General features: G+C 35.2%; 4 protein-coding genes and 1 long non-coding RNA gene across 5 annotated transcripts; 3 read left to right on the forward strand and 2 right to left on the reverse strand.

Moving 5' to 3' along the window:
• The first annotated feature begins 4,344 nt into the window (after positions 1–4,344).
• LOC149385226 (uncharacterized) lies at positions 4,345–6,073 on the forward strand. Its single transcript, XR_016301182.1, has 3 exons — positions 4,345–4,449; positions 4,537–4,611; positions 5,765–6,073. It is a non-coding gene; the product is annotated as an uncharacterized LOC149385226 (long non-coding RNA).
• A 536-nt stretch (positions 6,074–6,609) lies between these two features.
• LOC149385227 (thioredoxin H3-like) lies at positions 6,610–7,513 on the forward strand. The gene is made up of 2 exons (XM_089627150.1): positions 6,610–6,745; positions 7,073–7,513. The coding sequence occupies exons 1-2, from the start codon at positions 6,659–6,661 to the stop codon at positions 7,340–7,342; spliced, it is 357 nt and encodes a 118-aa protein (XP_089483276.1). The 5' UTR covers positions 6,610–6,658; the 3' UTR covers positions 7,343–7,513.
• A 6,271-nt stretch (positions 7,514–13,784) lies between these two features.
• On the reverse strand, positions 13,785–14,339 carry LOC149385228 (uncharacterized). The gene has a single exon (XM_089627088.1). It carries the CDS (start codon positions 14,260–14,262, stop codon positions 13,891–13,893), a length of 372 nt encoding a protein of 123 aa, XP_089483214.1. The 5' UTR covers positions 14,263–14,339; the 3' UTR covers positions 13,785–13,890.
• A 3,258-nt stretch (positions 14,340–17,597) lies between these two features.
• On the reverse strand, positions 17,598–20,703 carry ABCI8 (ATP binding cassette protein 1). Its single transcript, XM_089626002.1, has 2 exons — positions 19,051–20,703; positions 17,598–17,987 (listed from the first exon to the last, which is right to left on the reverse strand). The coding sequence occupies exons 1-2, from the start codon at positions 20,515–20,517 to the stop codon at positions 17,769–17,771; spliced, it is 1,686 nt and encodes a 561-aa protein (XP_089482128.1). The 5' UTR covers positions 20,518–20,703; the 3' UTR covers positions 17,598–17,768.
• Positions 20,704–23,834: 3,131 nt separating this feature from the next.
• LOC149385230 (uncharacterized) lies at positions 23,835–24,299 on the forward strand. The gene has a single exon (XM_089626281.1). It carries the CDS (start codon positions 23,835–23,837, stop codon positions 24,297–24,299), a length of 465 nt encoding a protein of 154 aa, XP_089482407.1.
• Positions 24,300–27,185: the final 2,886 nt, after the last annotated feature.

Genomic DNA, 27,185 nt, shown 5'->3' on the forward strand with positions numbered 1-27,185 from the left:
GAATAAGATTCATTGGCAAGATCACGAATGCGAACGTTGAATTCGGCAACTGATTCATCCTCGAGCATCGTGAGGGCTTCAAAATTGGTGGTAAGATATTGAAGCTTCTGCTCACGGACCTTTGTAGTTCCCTCATAGGCAACAGAGAGAATTTCCCAGGCCTCCTTGGCAGTTGTGCAAGTGTTTATCAACCTGAAAACATCTTTATCGACTCCGTTAAATATAGCATTAAGAGCACGAGAGTTACCAAGGGCCGCCTCATCTTCAGTGGGGGTCCAGTCCTTTTCGGGTTTTGTACTAGTACGAGCTCCTTTCGGGTTTTGTACTAGTACGAGCTCCTTTGTCATCAGTCGTCATAGGAGCTTCCCACCCGTGTATCACAGCTTTCCATGTTCGGCTGTCAAGAGACTTCAAGAAAGCGGTCATGCGTGTCTTCCAATAACCATAGTTGGTTCCGTCGAGTACTGCAGGACGATTGACAGAACCTCCCTCTCGGGAACTATCCATAATAGGCAATAAAAAAAATCCAGGAAACCACCTAAAAGGTTAAGGTGCCCGCTCTGATACCAATTGAAAATTCTGATTAGTCGCAGAGACAAGATGTCGCACACAATGTATTGACAATGTGTCCGACAACTTGCTTGAACACAGATATGGATAAACAACAAAAGTGCAGTAAACAAGGACACACGATATGGTTACCCAGTTCGGTGAAACACACCTACATCTGGGGGCACGCTGCCAGTGGAAAGGATTTTCACTATCTCGTAGTCAATAGTACACACAAGGTTATATCTGATTACAATCAACAAATCAATAAAACCTAGAGACTATTACTACCAGTGATCACCTAGACAGGGACTCCCCCTGAATTTGAGCTCCGTCTCAATTCCACTCTTCGAGCAACCTCCTGGCTCGGATGACCTTCAGTCTTCAGTGATACGTGAACCTTCAATCACGAAAAGCACAAGAACCCAACTCTCACATACACTCAATCTGTGGAAAAGTGTTTGAGAGAATACACCACTTAAAACCAAAACACACAACCTCCCAGTCCGCCGGTCTTGCACGTCTAAGAGCTCTGCGTGTTTGATCAAAAGTGTCGAGGCTGTTAAGGGAGAGCGCAAGGCTTTTATAGCAGCGGACAACCCTGGAAGATATCTCGGGTTTCCTTACCCGGCCTCAAGCGAATATCTCATAATAAAAACTCCATCAAAGCGAATATCATGCAATGAAGAACATCAGCGAAGGATATCCTGCAATGAAGGCTCCAGCGAGGCAGATATCATGTAATGAAGACAACAGCGAGGCAATAACTCAGCAATAAGTCACCAGCAAAGCAATCTGTTAAAACTGGAAACTTGTCAGAAATACTGTCTGCACACAGGAGGAAAGATGTCAAACCAGAAGTGAAAAACATAACAGCCGACATCTTTCCATACCAGTTGCACTAAAAAATAAAGCCAACAAAATAACGTATCAACATGTATAAAGGTACGAGATGAGATTGCTGCAAGTTTAGTAGTATGGACCAGTTACGAGATGAGATTGCTGCAAGTTTAGTAAAAACGATGAATCTGTAGTTTGAATTGATGTCAATAATTAAAAACTTTATATTAAAAATAAAATAAAATTTTTACAATCCATATTTATCTAGTTTGTAATTATAATTCATATATATGCATATAAATAATCATATTAATAATTATTATTTAATTTTTAAGAACATGTCTATTTTAGTCTTTTTACTAGAATATATTTATTTTACTAAACGCTAAATCAACTTTTGTTACCAACAACAGCTATTTTATAAACAGTTTACCAAACACCTATCAGTTTTTTAAAAAAACATTTTTTTTTCCAAAAACTGAATCTAAAAGCATTAAAAAAAAAAGTTATGCCAAATGGTGTCATTGGCTCTGTTTTTAAAAAAAAAAAAAAAATTAGATTCAGTTTTTGAAAAAAAAAACTGTTTTTTTCAAAAACTGACAAGGTGTTTGGTAAACTGTTTATAAAACAGTTGTTGTTGGTAACAAAAACTGATTTAGCGTTTGGTAAAATAAATATATCATAGTAAAAAGAGTAAAATAGACATGTTTTTAATAATAATTAATATGTTTATTTATATACATATATTTGTACGAGGATATTACAGTAATTTATATACCAAACTTAAAAACACTTTTTCTAAAGAGTAAATGGCGGCAAAAGTCCCTAAAGTTTCCGGAAACAGCTAAGTTGGTCCCTATTCTTTTTTTTTTTTACGGCGAAAGTCCTTCATGTTGAGTTTTCGTCATGCCGTTGATCCCCAACCCCATTTTGACGTTAATAAGTAACGATTTTAGGTCAAAAACGTTAGTTTTGACTGAAAATGTATTTTAATTCAGAAATTAAACAATAAAACAAATAAAACAAATAAAAGGTGGTTCAATCAATCAAAGCTTCAACAGCCATAGCCAAACCCAACCCACCAAAGTCCCTGAAAAGGGGCTCGAGCTCTTCGACGACGCCGAGGCTCCGAAACCAAGCGGCGAGCGTCTCCGCGGCCTCTCTCCCGATCCCAACCCCGTCTCTCTCCAGCTCCGCCACGAACTCCAGCGCTCTCTGGGGCCTCCCTTCCCGCTCGTAGCCCGACAGCACCAGAGCCACGCAGCGGTCGCTGGGCCGAATCCCGGCCCGCCTCATGTTCTCGAACGCCGCCCGGGCCCCGTCTCCCCGCCCCGACCCCGCCCACGCGTTGATCACCAGCCCGCACAGCCTCGCGTCGGGCACGACTCCCGCGAGCTGGGCCGCGTCGAACACCCTCTGCGCGCCCTCGGCGTCAAACTTTTCTCCTGCATATAAGCTTTTCGGCGGTGGACGCGCAAGCTCCTCCGACCAGGCACGGAGTCCTCGGGTTTCTCCGGTTCCGGCGACGCTCCTCAGCTCCGGTGCTTCGCGCGCGCAAGGACGGTTTATCACACGTTTTTATTTGTTTTATTGTTTAATTTCTGAATTAAAATACGTTTTCAGTCAAAACTAACGTTTTTGACCTAAAATCGTTACTTATTAACATCAAAATGGGGTTGGGGATCAACGGCATGACGAAAACTCAACATGAAGGACTTTCGCCGTAAAAAAAAAAAGAATAGGGACCAACTTAGCTGTTTCCGGAAACTTTAGGGACTTTTGCCGCCATTTACTCTTTTCTAAAAGATAAGAATACTAGCTTTTTCATCTCATGTACAAAATCTAAAATCGCTTTTGAAATTTTTTTTAAAAATAATTTTGCCAAACACCAAATAAATAGTTTAGTTTTTTCTAAAAACAAAAACAGGGCTTTTTAATCTTAACCAAATGCAACCATTATAGATGTAAAACCATAAAATTAAAAGCTACTGTGGAAATCCAAAAATAGCAGAATACAGAAAACATCTGATTAAAATATTTTAACAATTATTATCTCACGATATTTAGAAAGAAAAACTTCAAAAAATCAAATAAAACTATCATGTTTTTCGATGGAACGAAAAGTAAGTTATACAGGTCGTAATATTGCTTCGATTGGAAATAAAACAAATAATACAAGGTTGATTGCATGCACATCAAAATTTCATAAGGGAACCAAAAGAAACAAGACAATATTAGTAGTGACTCAAAGAACTAATCAACGAGCTATAATTTTGATCTCATAGCTAAGTGGCCAAGAAAAATTAAATTTTCTACCATAAAAAAATAAAACAGTAATAGAGTCGTAATGTCATTCAGAAAACCCTCATATCTCATAGCTATTTTTGGTTATTTAGCAGTTAACAAAATTATCACTCAAAGCAGAGAGAGAGAGAGGCGTAATTCCAAATGGCTTCCAACAAAAGTATTTTCCATCACAGGACAATAAAGAAAATCGACTCCGATTCAAAATATTTGAGTACTCAACTATTAAAAAGGAAACTCATTCCCTCAAAAAAAAAAAAAAAGGAAACTCATTAGAAGTCAAATATTCATCAACGGGATAAGAAGATTGGTGTTTAATTATACAAGCGCTAAAAAGAACAAATAAAAAAAATCTGACATCAGACATGTTTTCAGCAAATTTTCATGTATCCACCAAGAGTTGCATGGACTCAAGAGGGAAAGAAAACTAACAATCCAAAATATATTTTTTTTTATTGAGAAAAATAAGAAGAACAAATATTTGATAGAAAATACGAGGAAAATTGTATTCTACTTTACTTCAAAAATTGTGTGGAAAAAAAAAAACCATTCCAATTGACACACGTGTGAACGATGTTTTCAGACTTAATTTCATCTGCTCTCTCTCGATCTCGATTTCGACCTGGACCTCGAACTCAGCGCGCTCTCTCTCTCTCTTCACTCTCGCTTATCTCTTCTTCTTGAACGAAGCCCTAATTTCCAAATGGATGATTCAAATGCTTGAAGATTTGTCGATCGATTTCATGGCTCAGACTGGTATGTCGATCAATTTGCTTCGGATTTGTTGTTTTAATTAGGGTCTGATTTTTTGGTCAGTATGGTTCTGATTTCGTATTGGCTCAGACTCGGTTGCAAGCACAAGCCGCTGGAATTCCTTAAGAGAGCAGCATATTGTGTGTTCGGAGACGGGTGTTATAGGTGTGATCAAAGTTTTTAAAGTTATTTATTTATTTATTTTAGTATAAACCTGAAACATATGGCCTAGATTTGACTGTGTCCCAAGATGATTTGTCAGGTCTCCTTGAACTGCCCTCATTGGGCTGAGAAATCTCTGTAATAATGAAAGAAAAAGAGAGTTAAGTACAGTCTAAATGAAGTGAACTTGAATGCTACATAAACAGAATAATGACTTACAGTATGAGGTTCCTCAATCCTAGCATGTGAAGAATCATGTTTTAAATAATAAGGATCATAAAGAGATAAGAACCTTAAATCACAGTTGGTTATTTTGTCCCAAATAGGGTTTGGAGATTTGTATTGGTTCTCATAACAAACAGTAGAGTGTACCACTTTCACTTTATCATCCTGGTTTCGCAAATTTCATAAAATGATAACATAAATCATCTTTGTTGTGTACATATTGATTAAGATAAAGTTGCGATGAACTCACAATGATTCAGATAAAGTACTTTGGCAGGGCAACAATGATTCATAGAAAGTAGTGGCATTTCTCAATATTTTTCTACTTCATTGGTTGTGGGTGGTATTAGCATGAAGTATTTAAAAAGTTGTGAAAATGTTGCTTGATTATTAAGTTAGTTAGAGTTTTAGAAAATAGTGGCATTTCTCAATATTTTTTAGAAATTTCATTGGTTGTGGGTGGTATTAGCAAAGTAACTAAAGAGTGTGAAAAGGCTTGATTATTAAGTTAATTAGAGTTGCTGCAACGTATAAAAAAAAAAAAAAAAAAAAAAAAAAAAAAAAAAAAGAGCATCGACATTATTGCATATCACTCCAATTTCAGAAAGTCTGATATGAAGCTCAAGTAATTAAGTTTAACAACTTTCCCACGTATTGCTTCCAGTAAGTATTTTATAGCTGAGACTCTCTTCGTTTGTGAACCGTTTTTGCTTAATAGTGTTAGTATTATTTAAGTTATATGTTTCCTTTGACTTATCTGTTCCACATGTCATCCAGAGAGTAATGAACTTTCTATGTAATGTGTTATGGATTCAAGTTCCTTTGTCTGATTGTATACTATTTTAATAGGGAAAAAAATAAGTGATTTGTAACTAGTTGATTTGTAACCTCTGATTATTTTTCTTGGTTCGTTTGGCTATTGTTAATATAGCCGAGAAGGTCGGCTTGTCGGAGAATGCTAATTCTTCCAGAAACGCAAACTGTTGCTCGATTTGCTCACACAGCTATAAACAAGAGCTCGCAAAACACGTCTCCGAGGAATCGGAGATTGACATCAAGCCCGAGGGAATCCACCCGCATCTTCCTCTCTAGTTGCTAGTACTCAAGGATCATGAAATGACGTTTAGAAGCAAAGCCCGAGAGTACACAGAAATAGTTTTTTTTTTTTTTTTTTTTTTTTTTAGGGTTCCTTGAAATAGTGCATATAATTTAAGAGAAATGAGATGCAGGGAGTGATTCTACCGTCTCACTTTTGAAAAAAGTATGTATTGTAACTTAAACTTTTTATTTTTATCTTAATGCACTGAAAAGCTCATACTTGCTCATAAACTTGCTCAAATATGATTGCACCTTTATTTATATATTATGTGTATTGACTCTTGACACAATGATAATTTGTTTGATTAACATGGTTTTTTAATTATCGTTTTTAGTACACGTAAAACATACACACTATAATAATAATAATAATAATAATAATAATAATAATAATAATAATAATAATAATAATAATAATAATAATTTGCTCTATGACTAGCAATGGTATATACGAACACACTTTAATTTAGTTCCTAAAATTCAATGAAAAAAATATTTCAAGAAAAAAAAAATCATCACCCCACAATACAACCAACCATGTATATTATGTGAACATTCGCCATCACGGCCGTGGTCATTTTGGTAATTTGAAGTTTGAACAATAGAATAAAATAAAATAAAACCTTTTTGCCCGGCTATATAAATAAACGAATAGGCGAGTCGCCCTAATTTGTTGTCAGTTCGACAGAGATTTCTGAGATTAGCGTTGGAAGAGAGAAAGAGAGATATGTCTGCCGGTAGCCCAGTCGTTAGTTGCCACAGCGTCGATTCCTGGAAAGAACAGTTTCAGATCGGAAAGGACTCCAAGAAATTGGTACTGTCGTTCTCTTTTTCAATTTTTGTTAGAACGAATTTCCCATGAGAATGATTATATGACGGACTCTGTGATCGATGACACTCCATGAAATTTGACATCTTGATTTCGGACCTTGGACTCGATAGAAACGCAATTAAAATCTGTTATCAAGTCAAGTTGACCTCTATGAGGGAACACTATTTTTGTGGGGAAAATAATTCCAGTTTTATTTACTTTAGGTTTTCGTGGTGGATTTTTTTTTAAAAGAAGAAAATGTAAGGCTTAACTGTGTTTAGGTGAAAAATATTAAAATAATAATAATAATAATAATAATAATAATTGCAGGTGGTGGTTTATTTCATGGGGTCGTGGTGCCAAGTGTGCAAGCTGATCACGCCAATTATTGATGCAATGGCGAAGAAGAAGCCAGAAGTGGTGTTCCTGAAAGTGGACGCGGACGAGCTAGAGAGCGTGTCTGAGGAGATGAGAATTAATTATCTGCCCACTTTCCTCTTCTTCAAGGAAGGAGAGCTCGTTCACACCATGGTTGGTGCCACTATGGCGGTCGTCCACAAAGTCGAGGAGCTTTCCGCTCCCGCTGCTGCTGCTCTTTGAATTTCGCTTCCCTTTTTTGTTTTTTTTAGGTTATAAATCAAGACTGCCCTTCCCTTTCTTTATGTTCAATGAAAGGATTATCTTTTCTAATTGTCATTGTTTAGCTTCTTTGGTGCTATGTAGTACTATATGTATAGTGGGAAAATGTGCATTTTATTATGGTATTAGAGCAGTAGCAATTCTCTTCTCTGCTCTTTTGTTTTTTTTTTTTTTTTTTTCTCTCAACAATGTCTTCTGAAAACAATTTCACAGACCCTATGTCGGTTACTCCGCCGACTCCGGCTGTCTCTTTTCCTTATGCAATTCACCATTCAGATAGTCCATCTACCATCCTCGTTACACCACTTCTAACGGGTGATAATTACGGTACATGGAATCGAGCTATCACCATGGCTCTCCGGGCTAAAAATAAAGTCGGTTTTGTGAATGGATCTCTTCCAAAGCCTGAAACAGAAAATGAAATTCAAAATTGGGAATGCTACAATGATTAAATGAGCAGTTGGATCCTAAATTCCGTCTCACCCGAGATCCGTCCTAGCATTCTTTATGCTGAAACTGCAGCTCAAATATGGTCGGATCTCTATGACCGTTTTTCTCAATCAAATGCCCCTAAAATTTATCAACTCAAACAGTCAATCTCAAACCTCAAGCAAGAGGGACTATCAATTACTCTCTATTTCACCCAACTCAAATCCCTATGGGATGAGCTTACATCCATTACTCCATCCCCACCATGCATCTGCGGCAACGCAAAAGTTATCGCCGATCAATAGAATCAAGATCGTGCCATGGAGTTTCTTCAAGGGCTTCATGATAGTTTTTCGGCTATCCGTAGCCAAGTCCTTCTCATGGAACCATTTCCTTCCATTCAGCGAATTTATAATTTGATTCGCCAAGACGATAAGCAGCAAGAGCTCAACATTAAGTCCACACCAACTGTCGAATCTGCAGCCTTCCACACATCATCAAAACAGCCCTGGTCGTCATCATCATCAGCCTCTCGTCACACCGGCAAATGACAATGACCCTTCTGTGACCATTGTAACAAGCATGGTCACACCATCGCGACCTGTTATCAGATCCACGGCTTCCCAGACAAGTCAGCCACTAAACCTGCTTCCGCTCACTTCATTGGTCAATTGACTACTGCACAATACAACAAGCTTCTTGCTCTCCTTGCAGCCGAAGACACTACCAGACCCTCTGCTCATCTCACAGGTACGTTACTCTCTTGTTCTTCTCTAGGTTGGATTATAGATTCCGATGCGTCTAATCACATATGTTCATCATTATCATATTTCTCTTCTTATGTTGCTATTGACACCAAAATTTTGGTTGAATTACTTGATAAATCTCATGCGCCTGTAACTCATATTGGCACAGTCAATCATTCTCCGACTCTTACTCTCACGAATGTTTTCCACATTCTTTCATTCAAATTCAATTTATTATCTATCTCACAATTAATAAAATCTTCTAATTGTGATGTCATTTTTTTTTCTCTTTCTGGATGTTTATTTCAGGACCGACTCACGAAGGCGACGATTGGTCGAGGTAGAGATCGCAATAAACTCTTTTATTTAGATGTTCATTTTATTTCAAATTTTGCTTTTCATTCCCAGATTTGTAATAAGTTTGATTTATGTCATTTACGCCTCGGAAGGATGTCTCCATTACTCATTAATAAACAACAAACTCCATTACTCAAATATCAATCACCACATCAAATCTTACTTGGGCGTGTTCCGTCATATTCATCTCTACATGTTTTTGGATGCATATGTTTTGCTAAAAATATGAGTCCACGACATAAATTCAATTCTCGAGCTAAAGCTGAAATTTTTGCTGGGTACCCTTTTGGCCAAAAAGGTCACCGAATTTATGATCAATCTACACATAAAATATATGTTTCACGAGTTGTCGTTTTTCATGAACATGTCTTCCTTTTTCATGACCTATCATCAAAGCCTTTTGATAACATAATAGGCATCACTCCCATTGATGATAACATCGATATCTCTCCATCTATATATGTACGAAGCCTCGTTTTGCCATCAAATTCTTTGGAGCCTATTCCTCCAAATCATAATCAATCAACTTCTAATTCTCATATTGAAGATTCTAGTATTTCTCCGACGCAGCGAGGTAGACGTGTATCACTTTTGCAATCTTCGATTTTGTCCCTAATTCTTATGGTGATTGCACTTAGGGGTGTAATCGGGTTGGGTTAGTCGGTTTTTTCATATGCTATCAACCCGAATGGCTATAACTAATTTTTTAGTTATATAACCCAAATCAATTACCCGATTAAAGAGTAAAACCAAACCAAATCAACCAAAAAATAATCGGGTTGGTTTGGGTTGTTTTTTTTTTTTATTGTAATTCTCGACAAATTACTTTAAAACTCGAGTAAAAATCATATATTTATATTATATCTAATACGTTTTGTCAAATAAAATAATTTTTTTACTTATCCTTAGAAAGTTTATATATTAAAATAAAAATTACGCACATTTTTAATTACCAAATCTTCGTGTATTCGCAAATAATAGTACATATAAAATATTTGCAATCTTTAACAAATTAAATGATTAAAACTATCGGGTTGGTTTGGTTTAACTCAATCTCACGACTATATAAAACCAAACCAACCTGCAACAATTGCGGCATAAGTATATAATTTTTTTGTTTGAGTTGCACCATAATTACCAATTGTTAAATTTGGACAAAATATACATTGCGCCCGAAAAAAATGAGTAAATAAATGTATAAATTTGAATACGTTAGATATGTCACCATTTCCTAATAATTAAGATTGAGTGTATTTTAATGAAATATATTTTGAGAATTTTCGTAAATATATGTTGAGTAGTTTTCTAAAAGAAAAAGCTTTATTTCACAGAATAATAATTAAAAACTTAGATTTTTAGCTAGCATTGTTCATTATAGCGAGCATTGTTCATCATTATTAGTATTTTGGTAGCGAGCATTGTTCATTATAATTGGAAAAACGAAAAATCTTCAAGTTTATATTTGGTTTTGTCAGAGCTAATTTTCGAATGGAAAGTGAGGTACCAAAAAGTAAAGATATTCTCCAAATATTATTATTGAGAGAAATAAATAATTGATCTTGAGATACGCGGGCTAAACTGATCTTTTTCATAGATGAATCGTTATAAATTCTATGAAATAAAACTTCTCTTTTTAAAAATAAAATATTACATATCTACACCACCAAATAAAATGAAAATATAAATATATAATTTAAAATCATTAGTTATTTATAACGTCAAATTCCTTAGAATTAATTCCACCTTTGGATTTAAATTTCAACAAATATGATAATCGAACTTTTTTTTTCATGAACTATGAGATACTCTGCTTAGCTTTCTTTTCTTTTCATTTTTTATGTTCCGATATATAGCTTCTTGATATGATTGTTTAATCTGGTGGAGTAATAATACACATGCTGAGCACGTGATTGTCGTAATCAGTCGCAATTCAAAGTACTGATATATCAATCAAAAAGACTTGGCTTGCTATGATCTTTGACTTTTCTTGTCACATGGTTGACTTTGATTAATTATCCGGTGGAGTGGAGCCTATGTGTGGTGTGCGTACCTTACTGCCTAACATGAATAAAGCAGAAGATTATAAGAATAGTTTCTTAATAAAGAAAAAAAGAATTCATAAAGAATTTGAAACCTAAAGTTAGAACCAGTTTAACTATAACATATTTTCATGCTAATTTAAGTTTTTCTTTTTCTTTGGGTAGGATTTCACAAAATAATAACAGTGATAAAAAGATTACCCCAATGCAATGCTACATTCCTACTTTGTATTTGAAAGGAAATATACAAGTTTTTGGGAAACCATGCATCTATTCTCAAGGATTTCAATATACAAGCTCGTATTTCAAACAATATTATTATTATTTCATTATGATGAGACAAATTTGCATTTTCAATTCTTTTAGCCTCGCCGATCTTTCTAGAGATTGGCCCAGCGTTTTCTAGCTTGTATTTTGCTTCTTCATAGTAGAAGCTTTCTTTTTTACTCTTTTTAATATATTTTTCGAGTTTCTTTAAAAAAAAAAAAAAAAAAAAAAAAAAAAAAAAAAAGTCCACATATATCGTATAATTGTAGTGTCGGTAGCTGTATGTATATTAATGGAGGAGAATTATCATCATTTATGAAAATCAAAGAAAAATGTGTAGATATTTTAAGATGCATTAATTATGCTATACATACATACTATATGTATGTGTTGGTACAGCTAGCATATAAAAAAATTGCCCATTGCCTGAAAATAAAGGCCATAGAAGAAAACAGTTACGAGTACAGTACGGCAGCTAATTAAGGAATGTGTACATGCCAGGACACACATTTATTTGGTTGTAGAAAAAGCCACATATTTTTCTCTAAGATTTATCTAATAGTTTCATAATATAATGCACCTAGCTCCACAAACTTTTCAGACAAAAACTTGTAATTTTTCCAGTTGTTAAATTTATTCTCTTCTTTTTCTCGTCTGAAGAAGGATCGCTGTTGAAGAAAGAGCGAAATAACTAATAAAACTTATTAAAATAAAGATGTAACAAATTTAAATATATATATATATATATATATATATATATATATATATAATGTGATGAGCATATTGGGAACATAATTTATATAAGGATATATTAAGAACATTTATGTGATGTAGTATCGGTTAGTTTATAAACTTATTCCTCTTGTTGGTTTATATATATATATTTGTCCCCTTTGTTTTATTCAGTTTACCATTAATTACTATCAAGGGCTGTTTCATGATTATTATCAAGGTAGGTCCGAGACTTAAACCACCTAAGCAATGGTTTAAGACCCCAAATATTTTTGTGGAAAGAAGACTAAAAAAAAACTTCAAATTTTATTGAAAAATGCTTCAAATATTATACCTAATTTTTTTAATATATGTTTAGAAAATCCTAACTCTTTTACTCTTACCTAAGATCACATAATAACTTTGGCCGGCCCTAATCATTATTAAATTGAAATTATTATTAGCTTAATTTAGTCCTGCTGATTTTGGTTCAAGTTGTGTTTTGCACTTTGCTTTTTACAAGATTATATATAACAGTTGGCTCCCGAGCTCGTCACCTGGAATATAATGTATAGAGGCTATAAGTAACACAAAAGTTACTATGTTGTGTGTGTGTGTATATGTGTGTGTGTGTGTGTGTGTGTTTATATATATATATATATATATATATATATATATATATATATATATATATATATATATATATATATATATAAACACACACATATATATATATATATATATATATATATATATATCAAAACTGGCCTGTAAACATGTCTCAGCATCTTGTCCAAGTTTTTGGTTGTCAAGTAGTAAAATTGAAAATAATCAAGAAATCATTAGAATATTATATACGAGTTAATTCAAATTGTTTCTTTCGGTGGACTTCTAGTGTTTGACATCAACCCAACTTAAATATATATTAATCCTTGAACAAAATATATATATATATATATATATATATATATATATATTAATCCAAATAATGGCATGAGCAGGCTCAATCAATTCAATTGTGTATAGATGAACGAATCTATATAGGGATTGATGTTAATATATTATATATATAGTTAGTTAGCACTTAGCACTATAAATTATATATTACGCTTATGTTGACAAAGTTAATGTACATAAAAAAAGAATATTCAAGGATCGATGCTTTTTAATAAACTATTATTCCATTCGTATCTACGGTGAATAAGGTGGCTTCTGAATGACGTTGAGGGAAACAATTATGTGAACCACATTCATTGATTAAAATGATAAATATCATATAGTAACGGATTCGCTAGCTGTCCAAGCAATCAACCATGCTCGTCGGTGCAAACTAATAAACTACACTCTATACATAACCCTTAAATCTATTTTATTTTTTTTCTCACTCCATGTGTGTGCATATGGTGTCTTAGCACACAAATTTAGCTATAATATATATTGACATGTTTGATTGGGACACAATATATTTTCTTTTAAAATCTAAAAACAACGGTTTTGATCGGTTTTTTTTTTACATGAAATGCACATATGCTTGATCTCGAGGACACACTTTTTACTTTTCCGTGTGAAAAAATATATATAAACAGCCAAAAGAAAATCAAGTCTCCACATATGAATATCTACACAATATCATGTACCACGTCATAACAATGGAGTTCTTCTACATATTCTTTCTCAAAAAATAAAGTGACTTTTTCCCTCAATCAATGGAGAGATTAGTAGACAAAAACAAGAAAAACAAGACTGTATATGTACGCATAAGCATGTGATAATCATCCGAATAATTAGGCAGTACTACACGAGAAAAACCGCCAATCGCAATTTGTCAAAATCAACAACATATAGCTCATATAGTATATAACCAAACATTTTTTTAATATATTATTGATCATCACGTTCAGAAGAAAAAGAAGAAAGAAAAACACTCCAAAGTTGATACAATAATAATCACTATTGATCATCAAGGAAAAATAGGAGGTAGAGAGACAATAGTTTGAGTATGAGCATTATTCCTTTCACCATCTCCGGCGAACAATCTTTTGCAAGTCTTTAATTGGACGCAAACTTGGCGGCAAAGGCTGACTTTGGCGGTGCATATTGTGGTCAACATGGTCTTCCTCAGCTTGGTCAACCTCTTCCCAATCCTGACCTTCAACTTCCTGATTCTGATCCTCAAGTAAGACGGCCTTTTCCGAGCCAGCGATTCAGCTCGGTCCATCGATTTGTAGATCAAGAACTGAGCTCGGCGATGGAGTCTCTCTTCGGGGTCTTCTTTGTCCATCTTGGAGTACCCTCCTCCGTAATAAGGCCTTTTCAGTGCAAGACTAGCCATTATATTTTTGCAGCAACAACAACAACAAAAAATATACTACAAAGTTTGAGATGAAATAATAAGACTTTGTGTTTGTGTGTTTTAAAGTAATTGTTATAAGTATTTGTATTTATAGAGAGAAGGTTTGGTGGTTGAAGAAAGGGTGTGTGTGGGGTCAGTGAATGGTCATATGGTGGTGAAGCGAGGCATGTGGAGTTATGTTTGGTGCCAAAAAATAATAGGAATTAAAAAATTCAAAAATTGAGGACAAAAAGAGTCACTGAGTTGGCACTTTGCAATTGACATCACATTCTATATATTACTATATTTATATTTGTGTATAAAAAGTGTGTGAAGAGAAGCCGTTTTATGTATAACCCCTATTTTAATAATCCAATGATAATATAATGTGAGTAATTAGTTTTCTAGGCCCTTTGAATGGGCAGAAACTGCCTCTTTAAACTTCAAGACGTGCATGAAGGGACACACATATTAGTTTGATTGATGTCACGCTTTCAAATTGGTGTAGATTAATGCACATCTAAAAACCATTGTGTGATTTAGTTCAAAAAAAAAAAAAAAACCATTGTGTGAATAAAATAAACTAATAATTGGGGTTTAGGATCACCTTACGCAACTGATTGGGAAAAGAAAACAAGTTGGTAACTATTATTTTGAAGCCGAAATTTTAATATGCAAAGCCTAGGGGATAGGGCAATGTCAGCCACAAAAACGGCCTTACTACACATAATACATATTAAAATACATTGAATTGTGTTGTATTCACCGTTTTTAACCATCACCTACCTTGAATTCCGAGGCTATTTGCATTTTCTTTACACATAAAATAATTCGATTCACATATATTTAAAACTATATTAACGTGATAAAAAAAATTAAATATCGTTCATTCTTCAAGTTGGCCTAATTTATGAGCGTTAGTTCACATAAAAATACACCAATATTAATAGAAATATGTCTGTAGTATAACTAAAAAGCGCACCGCCAAATTGTAAATTTAATATATATTAAGAGAATAGATATATTGGTGAGAGAAGGGACAGTATAAATGAAGAGAAGAGCTGTGAAGTCAAAAGGAGAAGGAAAACATGAGGTTTGCTATGTATGTAAGAGACAACGCTTCTTCACCGGCGCGAAGAATCTTTGAAAATTTCTAATTAAATTATTGTGAGTAAACGCAAATATACGTATATATTAACAATTATTATTCAAACTTCAAATAAACGGAAAGCCACAACCAAGGTTCAATCAAACCCTCTAAAGGGGCATAATTCAGCTTCATAATTTGCCTATTTTTCAAGTGATATAATTCACTTTTCAGTCAACTCCACAGCAAGGCAATATTGATAGTTGTGTGTGACCATTTTCTTTTAAATATACTTTTTCTTACAATCATATTATTATATATATATATATAAAGCAAAACCCCAATTTTACTATTCATGCTACAGTAACCTTAGATTTTTTTTAAAAAAATTCCAAAAATACATATTTAAGTTTTAAAATTACATTAATAACCATATAATAAAATTCCAGAAACAACTTTAAAAAACGAAAGATTCTAGAACAACTCTAAAACGAAAATTCAAAAAATAACTCTAAAAATGAAAATTTCCTAAACTAACTTTAAAACGATAACAATTATTAGCCGATTAATAGTTTTATAATTTAAATTACTTATGATCAGTACAATTATTGAAAACTAATGAACATATAAGTAATGATGTTGGTTAATTATAATTTTTGTGTTGCTAAAAAAAATTGTGTTCATAATTACAACTTACTATTTCTAATTTATTTTGTATATCTGAGTTATTATTTAATTAAAATGGTTTAAACATATATTAAAAAGTGGTAAAAAAATGCTAACTTTTACGTATGATAAGTGATAACCAACAATTGTAAACTGTTCACATTATTATCTAAATTAAAATTTATCAAGCCTCCCGGGCAATGCCGGGGCCTGTTTCTTGTATATATATATATATATATATATATATATATGTAGTCTCATATCGCGGATTAGATCAATACATATAATTAGTAGCTAGTGCCTTATTTGATGTGAGCTAGATATAGTGTCCAATTCTTTTTATTTTTCTGTATACGATGTTTACCAGTCTTTTCTTCTAATGTGGCACTAATATTTGTGAGGTATTGCCAAATAATTGAGTTTAACAATTGCAGTTTGACCATTAATCGCATTATTGGTGAACTAATTATTGCCATTTTTACAAGCATCATTACAAGTACATTTTCATTGGCTGTAAATTTGTGATATTTCAAACAAGCTCATGAATTTTGAGAAACTTGCTTATTGATCTTATCTAAAATGCTCAATTAGATGTCCTTTGTGTGTACATTTATTTCCTTGGGGGCAAGCAAATAAGAGCCATCCTCGTAAAAATATTGTTACTATCATCAATATTGAGCAAAATAAAAATAAAAAAAATAAAAGGGACTTAGAATGGTCACGATTAAAGGGAATTAAAAATATAAAATGAAAGGAAAACAACTTGGACTTTCTATATCTGTGTACATTATACACACACTCGAATTTATGAAATATCATTTATTTATTTATTTTTTTGACAGAATATTAAATACTATTTTTGTATTGTGTACATATTTTATTTTATTTAAGGAGGTGACGTTTCATTGGGTTCCAAGGTATTTAGTTAGCCGACCTTGCTCTACTTCATGACATTGGGAAGGTGCTATATAAATCAATAATTCACATTATTAAATCTAATAAAACCATAATTTAAAGTATCAACTTCTAGCTAGCGTGCTTGCTTCATTTCTATACTTCACCCCCACGACTTACGTTTATATTTACAATTGTTGCCTGTTTATACATTTTTTATCAATAGATGAGCAACGATAAGAGTCGTCTCTTATTAATATTACAAAAAAAATTGCTGACTTCAATTAAATAAAAAATAAATTACGTTTATAAATAATGCCATACACGCCCATCCAATGAAACAAATTAAATTTATTATGACAAAATGGTCAAATATTGACACTAGTGTGCGTATGCGTTTTATATTTTAAAAAAAAATATACATGAAAACATAAAGAGCACTATCATGTATGGTCATACATACAACATGCATTTAAAGATTGGCCTATCAAGTGATCTTTTTTTCCAACAGATGATCAACACAGAGATGATCTTATCATGAACCTTTGGTATTTTCCTGTATTGATAAGATCGTCCCAATGAGAAAGACACCACGAGTATTGCTTCCTTATCAATATAAACACACTCAATAAATATCACAAGACATGAATTTTTGGATAAGAACATAGCATTATTGAGGGGGAGAAAAGAGTACAAATAACTTATATCAGTAAAAGCAAAGGATGGTACACTGTCCATGATTCATTCTCACCTAGAAGAAGCCACTATGTACACAGTTTTTTTTTTCTTTATTTTCTTTTCATATTTTGGATGACAACTATTTGAGCTCACAAAATACAACAAGCTTGTGTTTTTTGAATCACCCGACTGAGCCTTCGAGCTTGAGGCTCATAAGTTGGTTCACTTCGGCACCGAACTCGTCTGGGAGTTCGTTGAAGACGTCGCGGCAGAACCCGGAGATCATAGCGGCCATGGCTTTCTCGTAGTCGATTCCCCTCTGTTGGAAGTAGAAGAGTTGGTCTTCCCCGATTTTGGACGTACTGGCTTCGTGTTCTATGCGAGCCGTGGGGTTCTTCACCTGCCAGAACAAGGCAAAGTGAGCAATGTAACAAAGATTATCATAGTAAGACCAACCATAGAATTTCGAGCTATTAAACATTGCCAATCAAAAAGCCGACTGACTCTGAGATTTGAAATATAAGAGCATGAAAATGCTGAGTAGGACCGAGGTTCCACTATAAAATCTCACAATAATTAACATGATATTATAGCCCACAAAGCTCAAACGAGCTCCGGCCAAAAATGAGCGAGCTCAAACGATCATCAAAATAATTTTGAAGGGGACATGTTAAGAATCTCACATCATATATACTACGAGACTTAACAAGGTTTTATAAAGTTATGAGTTACTCATCTAGTTGCCAATTAGTTTTAAGGTAAAACCTTATGATACTTGACATAAAACTACTTAAATTGGGCCATATATATATTTAGCAGTGGGTGCCCGAACTAAGTCCACGAGGCCCTAGCAGTTCAAGCGGGAGACCTTGTTAGAGTTCCCGAATTCATTAGTCCAATGGAAATCAAATCTCAAACCGTATGCTATTCACACATCTCAGCATTCGCCGTCACCACTACTTCCAGCCCAGGGCCAAAATATCACCATCGGATTAGTACAACAGTCAGCTAAGTCAAACTTCACTAGTTGTTGACGATATTAATTTTTTTTTTTTATAACCGTGTTGTCTGGGAGACTACCCTTGTGACCCCGATTGTTATGTCCAGAGAGAATCGAACAAGGGATTGATAAGGTCCTAAGAATCACCAGTACCACTAGACCAACTCATCGGGATTGTTGAAGATAATTAATATGTAAAATTCATCGGACTAGACCACTTGAAACGTTGGATTTGCAATGTAACCAACGTTAAAGATATGTTTAAAATCTAGTCACATTTGATGACGGCCTAATCAGATAGTATTTTACATGATTGTCCCTAATATTTCCATACGGTAATTTTGGTAAATGGCTAATTCACTACAACCCTAGTTCTTTAAAATCAAATTTGAAATCAGCGAGATAGCTAGAACGCCCTATTAATATAGACCTTATCAAACCATGCTCTGTGAATATACATTACCTCGATGTAAGGGTATGTATTGGCGGCGGCTTTATCCCCGATGAGCATGGAATCGCACTGCGAGGAGTTTCTGGCGTTGTCGGCCCGGGAGAGAACCTTGACGAGGCCGCGATAGCAGTTCCTGGAGTTCCCGGCGGAGATGCCCTTGGAAATGATTCGGCTCCTCGTGTTCTTGCCCTTGTGGATCATCTTGGTGCCCGTGTCGGCCTGCTGGTAGTTGTTGGTGAGAGCGACGGAGTAGAACTCGCCCACCGTGTCGTCCCCCTCGAGCACCACGCTCGGGTACTTCCACGTCACCGCGGACCCCGTCTCGACTTGGGTCCACGATATCTTCGACCGGTCGCCGGCGCAGAGCCCGCGTTTCGTCACGAAGTTGAAGATCCCTCCTTTGCCGCTCTCGTCCCCGGCGTACCAGTTCTGGACCGTCGAGTACTTGATCTCGGCCCCCTCGGCGCAGTAGAGCTCCACCACCGCAGCGTGGAGCTGGTTCTTGTCGTACGAGGGCGCGGTGCAGCCCTCGAGGTACTCGACGAAGCTGCGATCCTCCGCGACGATCAGAGTCCTCTCGAACTGCCCGGTCTCCATCGCGTTGATACGGAAGTAGGTCGAGATCTGCATCGGGCACTTGGTGTCCTTCGGGATGAAGCAGAACGAGCCGTCGCTGAACACGGCCGAGTTCAGGGCCGCGAAGTAGTTATCGTCGCTCGGGACCACTTTCCCGAGGTACTTCTTGACCAGCTCCGGGTACTCCTTGATGGCCTCGGATATCGAGCAGAAGATCACTCCGGCGGCCTCGAGGGTCTTCCGGTGGGTCGTGGCGATGGACACGCTGTCGAGGACGGCGTCCACGGCCACGTTCGCGAGGCGGTTCTGCTCGTTCAGAGGGACTCCAAGCCTGTCGAAGTACTTGATGAGCTCTGGGTCGGCTTCTTCTAGGCTGTTCAGAGTGGGCTTCTTCTTTGGCGCCGAGTAATAGCAGAGGTCTTGGAAGTCTATGGGCGGGTATAGATTGTCTGACCATTTGGGCTCTCTCATCTTCAGGAACTTCTCGTAAGCGCTCAGCCTGAATTCCAGCATCCAATCCGGCTCGTCTTTCAGAGTCGATATCAGACGAATCGTCTCTTCGGATAAGCCTTTCGGGATTGTGAACGAGTCGATGTCTATGCTGAACCCGAATTTCTTGTCGTAGTCACGGTTGCGGAGGATTTCTTTGATTTTATCGTCCGAGCTGGTCGAAGTTGAGAGCTTACCTGGCGAAGAAGAGGCCGAATCGGGGCTCAGAGTCCTCTGGTCGTACCCGACATCTGAACGAACCCTAAAAGCCCTATTTCTTCTCGTGGGCGAGGATTTGGGGGTCGAAAGCTTCGATATTTCGAGTACTGGGTGAAACCCTTTTGGGAATTTTGGCGGTTCCGAAGTGGGTTGTGGAGAAAAGCTTGAAATGCCATTTGCCAGCAGAGACGCCATGGAAGCTTGCTCGCACGGTGGTGGCTTCAGCGAGATAGCGATAGAGTCGATTACGTAAGAGAAAATGGGATTCTCTATTTTAGTTTAACTGAAAGATTAAAAACTTTTTTCTTGACTGCGTTTGCTTGGATTTGGGAAAACAGCGAAACTTGGGGAAAATAATTGTTAATTTTCGTGGCCATAGATTGGATTTTCGATAACCGACTTGTGCACAACACGCTCCTCATATCTCTGGTGTATTCTGGCACACACATACAAAAAAACTACGTGTCGTTTTCAGTCTAGTATGAAATTGGTTGATATTTTGTGAAAAAAAAAATAAATTATCGATATTTGTTGTTTTCAATTTATATATATGTTTTTGGCTAGATAAGTTCATATAAATTCAGCGGGTAATTTAGCTTACTGCCCTTAAAAGTTGAGAGTTTTTACTCCGTACCCTTAAAAGTTTCATTTTTAAGTGAGTACCCTCTATACCTCTCTCAATATACCATTTTCTTTTTCTTTTTTTTTTATTATTTTTTTTAAACAAAACAGCAAATGAACGCTCTCCATATTGAAAAGAAAAAAAAAACAGCGTACGTGCTTGGGGTTGCTTGGTACAGGGTTCTCGCTTGCACACCACACCAATCATCGAGTCAAGCTTCATTCGGGCGGTAGACATTCCGGTTGCGAAGTCGAGTTCCGACGACGGCGACGATATTGACGGTGCAAAAACTCAACCCCTAAACAAATTAGGGCTTTGTGTTTAGGTAGTTTCATGAATGAAATTTTTATATTTCGAGTTTGATACTTCTTTTTGTTGTGTTAGATTGAAAACTTTGTTAGTTTTGAACCAGAAAAATATGTATCCAACTCAATGAAACTTTGATTGGAAAATATTTTCGAATGTTGAAGATGATCGTCGAACTCTACTGATACTGGTAATTTCCAGTAGATCAGTAGAGCAGTAGAGTTCCGGAGGTAGAGCAGTAGATCAGTAGAGCAGTAGAGTTCCAGAGGTAGAGCAGTAGATCAGTAGAGCAGTAGAGTTTGATTTAAGCAGTAGAGTTCCAGATGTAGATCAGTAGAGCAGTAGAGTTTGATTTAAGCATTAGAGTTCGAGAGTTAGCTCAGTAGAGCAGTAGAGTGACATAGTTATATCTCATGAACAAAGTAGATTTATATAGTAAATTTATTATTAGTGTTCTACTTTTTAATTTTCATATTGTATATTAAATTTATCATTAGTATTCTAATTTTTAATTATCATTTTGTAGATAATGACGGAGACTACGATAACGGTTTATTACAATGGAAAGTGGAAAAAAGAAGATGGCTCGCATCATTGGGTTAGTGAAAAGAATGATAAGCCTGTTATCATCGTCATAAATATCGAGATCAAGTTAACCGACTTAATTGAAAAATTGTATGTGAAACTCAAAGTGGATAAAAGTAAGCTAGACTTGAAGCTAAGTTTTATGTCAACTTCATGGGATGCATACGATCCTATCTACATAGAAGATGACGATGATGTATACGGTTTCTTGATGGATCGTGATGAAAAGAACCGTAGAAGTTCACTCCGTGTAGAATTCATAGAGAAACTTGAAGTTAATCATGAAACTCAAGTTGAGGAAGGTGACGCAAATGGTAATGATTTATAAGGAAATCATAACAACACTTTGAAAACAGGTAATAATTTGACCCTTCAACAATCTTAATTCTTATTATTTTTATTGTATACTAACACATAATAATAATGTGGTTGCAGCTACAATGGAAGACATTGAAGATGAAACCACCAAAGTAGTAGGAGGATCAAGTCTCCCACAACATGAGTTAGACACGTCTACTTTACTACCGACGTCACCATCAGAAATGTTCCGAGAGTCGGAATTTCTTGTTGAATCCGATGTTGAATCAATCGATATAAGATCTAATAAGCCATATAGCTTCACAGATGGTACAAACTTTGAAATAGGCCAACACTTCAAAAGTAAGGATGAATTGAAAAATATGTTGTTGGACGCGGCGATTAAAAATTGTTTTGGAATGAAGATAGTAAAGTCATGTAAGAAAGTGTTTGTGGTTGATTGTGTTGATCGGGAGCATTGTAGTTGGCATCTACGAGCAGTTAAGTTGGCAAACACTAACTTCTTCAGTATTCGAACACATCATAATGTTCATACTTGTAGTTTGGATAAACGGAAAAAGAAACACCGTCAAGCAAGTGCTGCTATGGTCGCAGAGGTGGTGAAAAAGAACTTCCAAGAAATTAAGCAAACACCAACACCGAAGGGCATAATGGGCATGATGAACTCGCAAGGGGTTGAGATTTCCTATTGGAAAGCATGGAGGGGAAAACAACTTGCCAATAATCTTAGGCGAGGTTCACCGGAAGAGAGCTACAAGTTGCTCCCATCTTACTTGTACATGTTGAAAAAGGTTAATCTCGGCACAATCACTCATTTAGAGTTGGACGAATATACCAGGTTATTTTTTCATTCATATCTTTTGCAACTCCTTATTTTAAAGTACATTATGTGTTTATTATTCATAATATTCACTAAATTTTATATATTTTAAAAAACAGGTTCAAATATCTTTTTCTAGCATTCGGAGCGTTGGCTAGAGGGTACAAATGCATGAGAAAAGTTATTGCGATAGATGGGACGCACTTGAAAACAAAATTTGGAGGTTGTTTGTTGGTCGCTACGGCACAAGATGGTGATCGCCATTGTTATCCTATTGCTTGGGCTGTTGTGGACTCGGAGAATGACAATGCATGGATATGGTTCTTAACAAAGCTTCAAGAGATCGTACGAGATGATGACGATGTCGTCTTCATTACTGACAGAAATCAAAGCATCAAGAACGCGTTGGGAAGAGTTTACAAGAATGCACGACATGGATATTGTATGTGGCATATCAAGCAAAATCTCAAATCACGTTATTTTTGCTCGGATGCCATTGATCTATTTCTACGGGCGGCTGAAGCATACCAAGTTTCGCGATTCAACGAGTCATGGAGCGAGATTCAAAACAGGTACAATCAACTTGCAACATATTTAACTACAAATATGGATGTGAGTCATTGGTCTAGAGCTTATTTTGGTGGTTATCGGTATAATATTATGACAACGGGCGGAGCTGAGTCGATTAATCACGCTTTAAAGGAAGCTAGAGAGTACCCACTAATTTCCATGCTTGACGCCATTATAGAGTTGACATCGGATTGGTTCTACAAGCATCGAAATGAAGCGTCATCGTGCAACACTACTTTCACACCAGAGGTTGAGACTATTCTTCGTAGGAGATTCATTAAGGCCCAAACAATGACGGCAAAACCCATTGACATGTATGAGTTCTCGGTCATTGGTGGGACGTACGATGCGGTTGTAGATTTGGGTCGAAAAAGTTGTACTTGTCGTGTATTCGATCTCGATAGACTTCCATGTGCACATGCTTTAGCAGCTTTGAAGACCTTGGAGAATGTGCGTGATTACAGCTCTGAGTATTACACAGTGGATTTATGGTCGCTTGCGTATTCAGAAAAAATATACCCGGTTCCATCACAATGCGAGTGGGATATCCCTAAAGAAGCAGAGTTGGTTGATGTTATACCTCCAATAGTTCAGAAGAGAAAAGGCAGGAATAAGACAAAGAGAATTCCTTCAGTGGGAGAGAAGATGCGGAAGAATAGATGCTCAAAATGCAATCAATTTGGACATAACATATCAAGATGCCCTTTGAATGAAGGAGAAGCTAGGTCGACGCCATCAAAAAAACGAAAGAACTGATAAAATAAAATAAAAAAGATGCTGATATGTATTTTTTGAATTGACTTATTTATCGATGTCCATGGATGTTTGTTACCATGCATTATTGCTTTCATTTTCTTAAATTGTAGTGATATTAATATTGATCTACTAATCAGTAGAGCAGCTCTAATGCTCAGTAGAATCACTAGTAATATTGATCTACTGATCAGTAGAGTAGCTCTAATGCTCGGTAGAACCACTAGTTATATTGATCTACTGACCAGTAGAGTAGCTCTAATGCTCGGTAGAACCACTAGTAATATTGATCTACTAATCAGTAGAGTAGCTCTAATGCTCGGTAGAACCACTAGTTATATTGATCTACTGATCAGTAAAGTAGCTCTAATGCTCGGTAGAACCACAAGTAATATTGATCTACTGACCAGTAGAGTAGCTCTAATGGTCAGTAGAGTCACTAGTAATTGTGATCTACTGACCAGTAGAGTAGCTCTACTGGTCAGTAGAGTCATTTAAAACTTAAAAATATTATACATGAAACTATCTAATATTAATAAATTTGTCACTAATGTTATAGATGAATCTAATTCTAATTAATTGTTCACTAATTTTAATCAAATATATCATAGGACATATATTATAGATGAAGCTCATTAATTTTAAATTATTCATATTACTTTGTTATTATACATGAAACTATCTAATATTAATAAATTTGTCACTAATGTTATAGATGAATCTAATTCTAATTAATTGTTCACTAATTTTAATCAAATATATCATAGGACACATATTATAGATGAAGCTCATTAATTTTAAATTATTCATATTACTTTGTTATTATACATGAAACTATCTAATATTAATAAATTTGTCACTAATGTTATAGATGAATCTAATTCTAATTAATTGTTCACTAATTTTAATCAAATATATCATAGGACACATATTATAGATGAAGCTCATTAATTTTAAATTATTCATATTACTTTGTTATTATACATGAAACTATCTAATATTAATAAATTTGTCACTAATGTTATAGATTAATCTAATTCTAATTAATTGTTCACTAATTTTAATCAAATATATCACAGGACACATATTATAGATGAAGCTCATTAATTTTAAATTATTCATATTACTTTGTTATTATACATGAAACTATCTAATATTAATAAATTTGTCACTAATGTTATAGATTAATCTAATTCTAATTAATTGTTCACTAATTTTAATCAAATATATCATAGGACACATATTATAGATGAAGCTCATTAATTTTAAATTATTCATATTACTTTGTTATATACATGAAACTATCTAATATTAATAAATTTGTCACTAATGTTATAGATGAATCTAATTCTAATTAATTGTTCACTAATTTTACTCAAATATATCATAGGACACATAATTTAATCAAATTTGTCACTAATGTTATAGATGAATCTTATTATAATTAATTGATCTACTGACCAGTAGAGTAACTCTAATGCTCGGTAGAGTGACTAGTAATATTGATCTACAGACCAGTAGAATAACTCTAATGCGCGGTAGAGAGACTAGTAATATTGATCTACTGACCAGTAGAGTAGCTCTAATGCTCGGTAGAGTGACTAGTAATATTGATCTACTGACTAGTAGAGTAGCTCTAATGCTCGGTAGAACCACTAGTAATATTGATCTACTAACCAGTAGAGTAGCTCTAATGCTCAGTAGAACCACTAAAACTACTGACCAGTAGAGTAACTCTACCGCTCGGTAGAACCTTGGATTTCTATAAAAACGTTCTCAAGGACTTGTTCATCATATTAATTTCTAAAAACAATAAGTATCAAGACACATAATATACTTAACTAGTACATATATTGAATATAAGTCAAGGTTCCCAATTGCCTTCAAAAATATCAACGGCCATCTTCTTCTTAAAGAGTGGAACGTTAACATCGTTTATATCTTCAAAGCCTACTCCGGCGGAATCAAACTCGATATATTTGATTGCATATATTCCACAATCCGTTCCCCTGTTTACCAAAAAAAACAAAAGTTAAAAAAATAACACAAAGTTGATTACCTAACAAATAGACATTGTAAATAGCATCTACACACTTACTTCTTATTTTGTGGCAAATCTTTCACCCGCTTACACGGCCATGGACTTCTTAATTTTTCGCCAAGCTCATCAAACATACCACTTTGCTTAAGCATGATTGGCATCATTGTGCAAAGCGGTTCCATATAAGCTCGAACATCAAATTCATCACACAATTTCATGTTGCAATCAAAAACAAATATCTCACATATTTGTAAATCTACTTTAACCCCTACCCAATGATTACCATTCACAAGATGAATGGTGTATAATGCTTTCATGTGTTTCCAAGATTTACCTAATTTAGGTGTTTGACCTGCCCAATAAGATTGCAAACCTTCATCACATTTGTAATTCACATCTTGACCTTTGTCCGTCATGGCAAATATGAGTAGTTGTGTAAAATTGACGTCCAAAAATACAACATCTTGATCAAAGATCTCATTGAACTTATTTTGCCGCTTCCGTATACCGTACATTGCTTCATCGATTTGCTTCATAATAAAGAGAGAGAAAAAGTTATGAATTATCAACTAAAATAGATATCTAAATACAAAAAAAAAGTGTATTTTAATACAACATTCAAAATAATTCATATTACTCTACTGACCAGTAGATCAGCTCTAATGGTCAGTAGAGCCATGATTAATTGATCTACTGACCAGTAGATCAGCTCTACTGGTCAGTAGATCAACTAATTGTGGTCAATAGATATCTAAATACAAAAAAAAATTAAAAAATCTAAATACATATCTCGCTCGAAAACCATGCACCGTCCTTAATGATGCCTTCGAAGAATTCTTTGTTATGAC

The sequence above is a fragment of the Urtica dioica genome, chromosome 9 (assembly GCF_054948205.1).
Source record: "Urtica dioica subsp. dioica isolate 48M chromosome 9, U.dioica_male_clone48M_v1_H2, whole genome shotgun sequence".
NCBI classification, from domain to species: domain Eukaryota; kingdom Viridiplantae; phylum Streptophyta; class Magnoliopsida; order Rosales; family Urticaceae; genus Urtica; species Urtica dioica.

What these genes read in the sequence shown, in the direction of transcription:
- LOC149385227 (XM_089627150.1), top strand. Translation starts at nt 6,659, where the DNA reads ATGTCTGCCGGTAGCCCAGTCGTTAGTTGCCACAGCGTCGATTCCTGG. An exon ending in GAAAGGACTCCAAGAAATTG is followed by an intron (nt 6,746 to 7,072) that starts GTACTGTCGTTC and finishes TAATAATTGCAG; the next exon opens with GTGGTGGTTTATTTCATGGG.
- LOC149385228 (XM_089627088.1), bottom strand. Translation starts at nt 14,262, where the DNA reads ATGGCTAGTCTTGCACTGAAAAGGCCTTATTACGGAGGAGGGTACTCC.
- LOC149385230 (XM_089626281.1), top strand. Translation starts at nt 23,835, where the DNA reads ATGACGGCAAAACCCATTGACATGTATGAGTTCTCGGTCATTGGTGGG.
- ABCI8 (XM_089626002.1), bottom strand. Translation starts at nt 20,517, where the DNA reads ATGGCGTCTCTGCTGGCAAATGGCATTTCAAGCTTTTCTCCACAACCC. An exon ending in ATACATACCCTTACATCGAG is followed by an intron (nt 17,988 to 19,050) that starts GTAATGTATATT and finishes TTGTTCTGGCAG; the next exon opens with GTGAAGAACCCCACGGCTCG.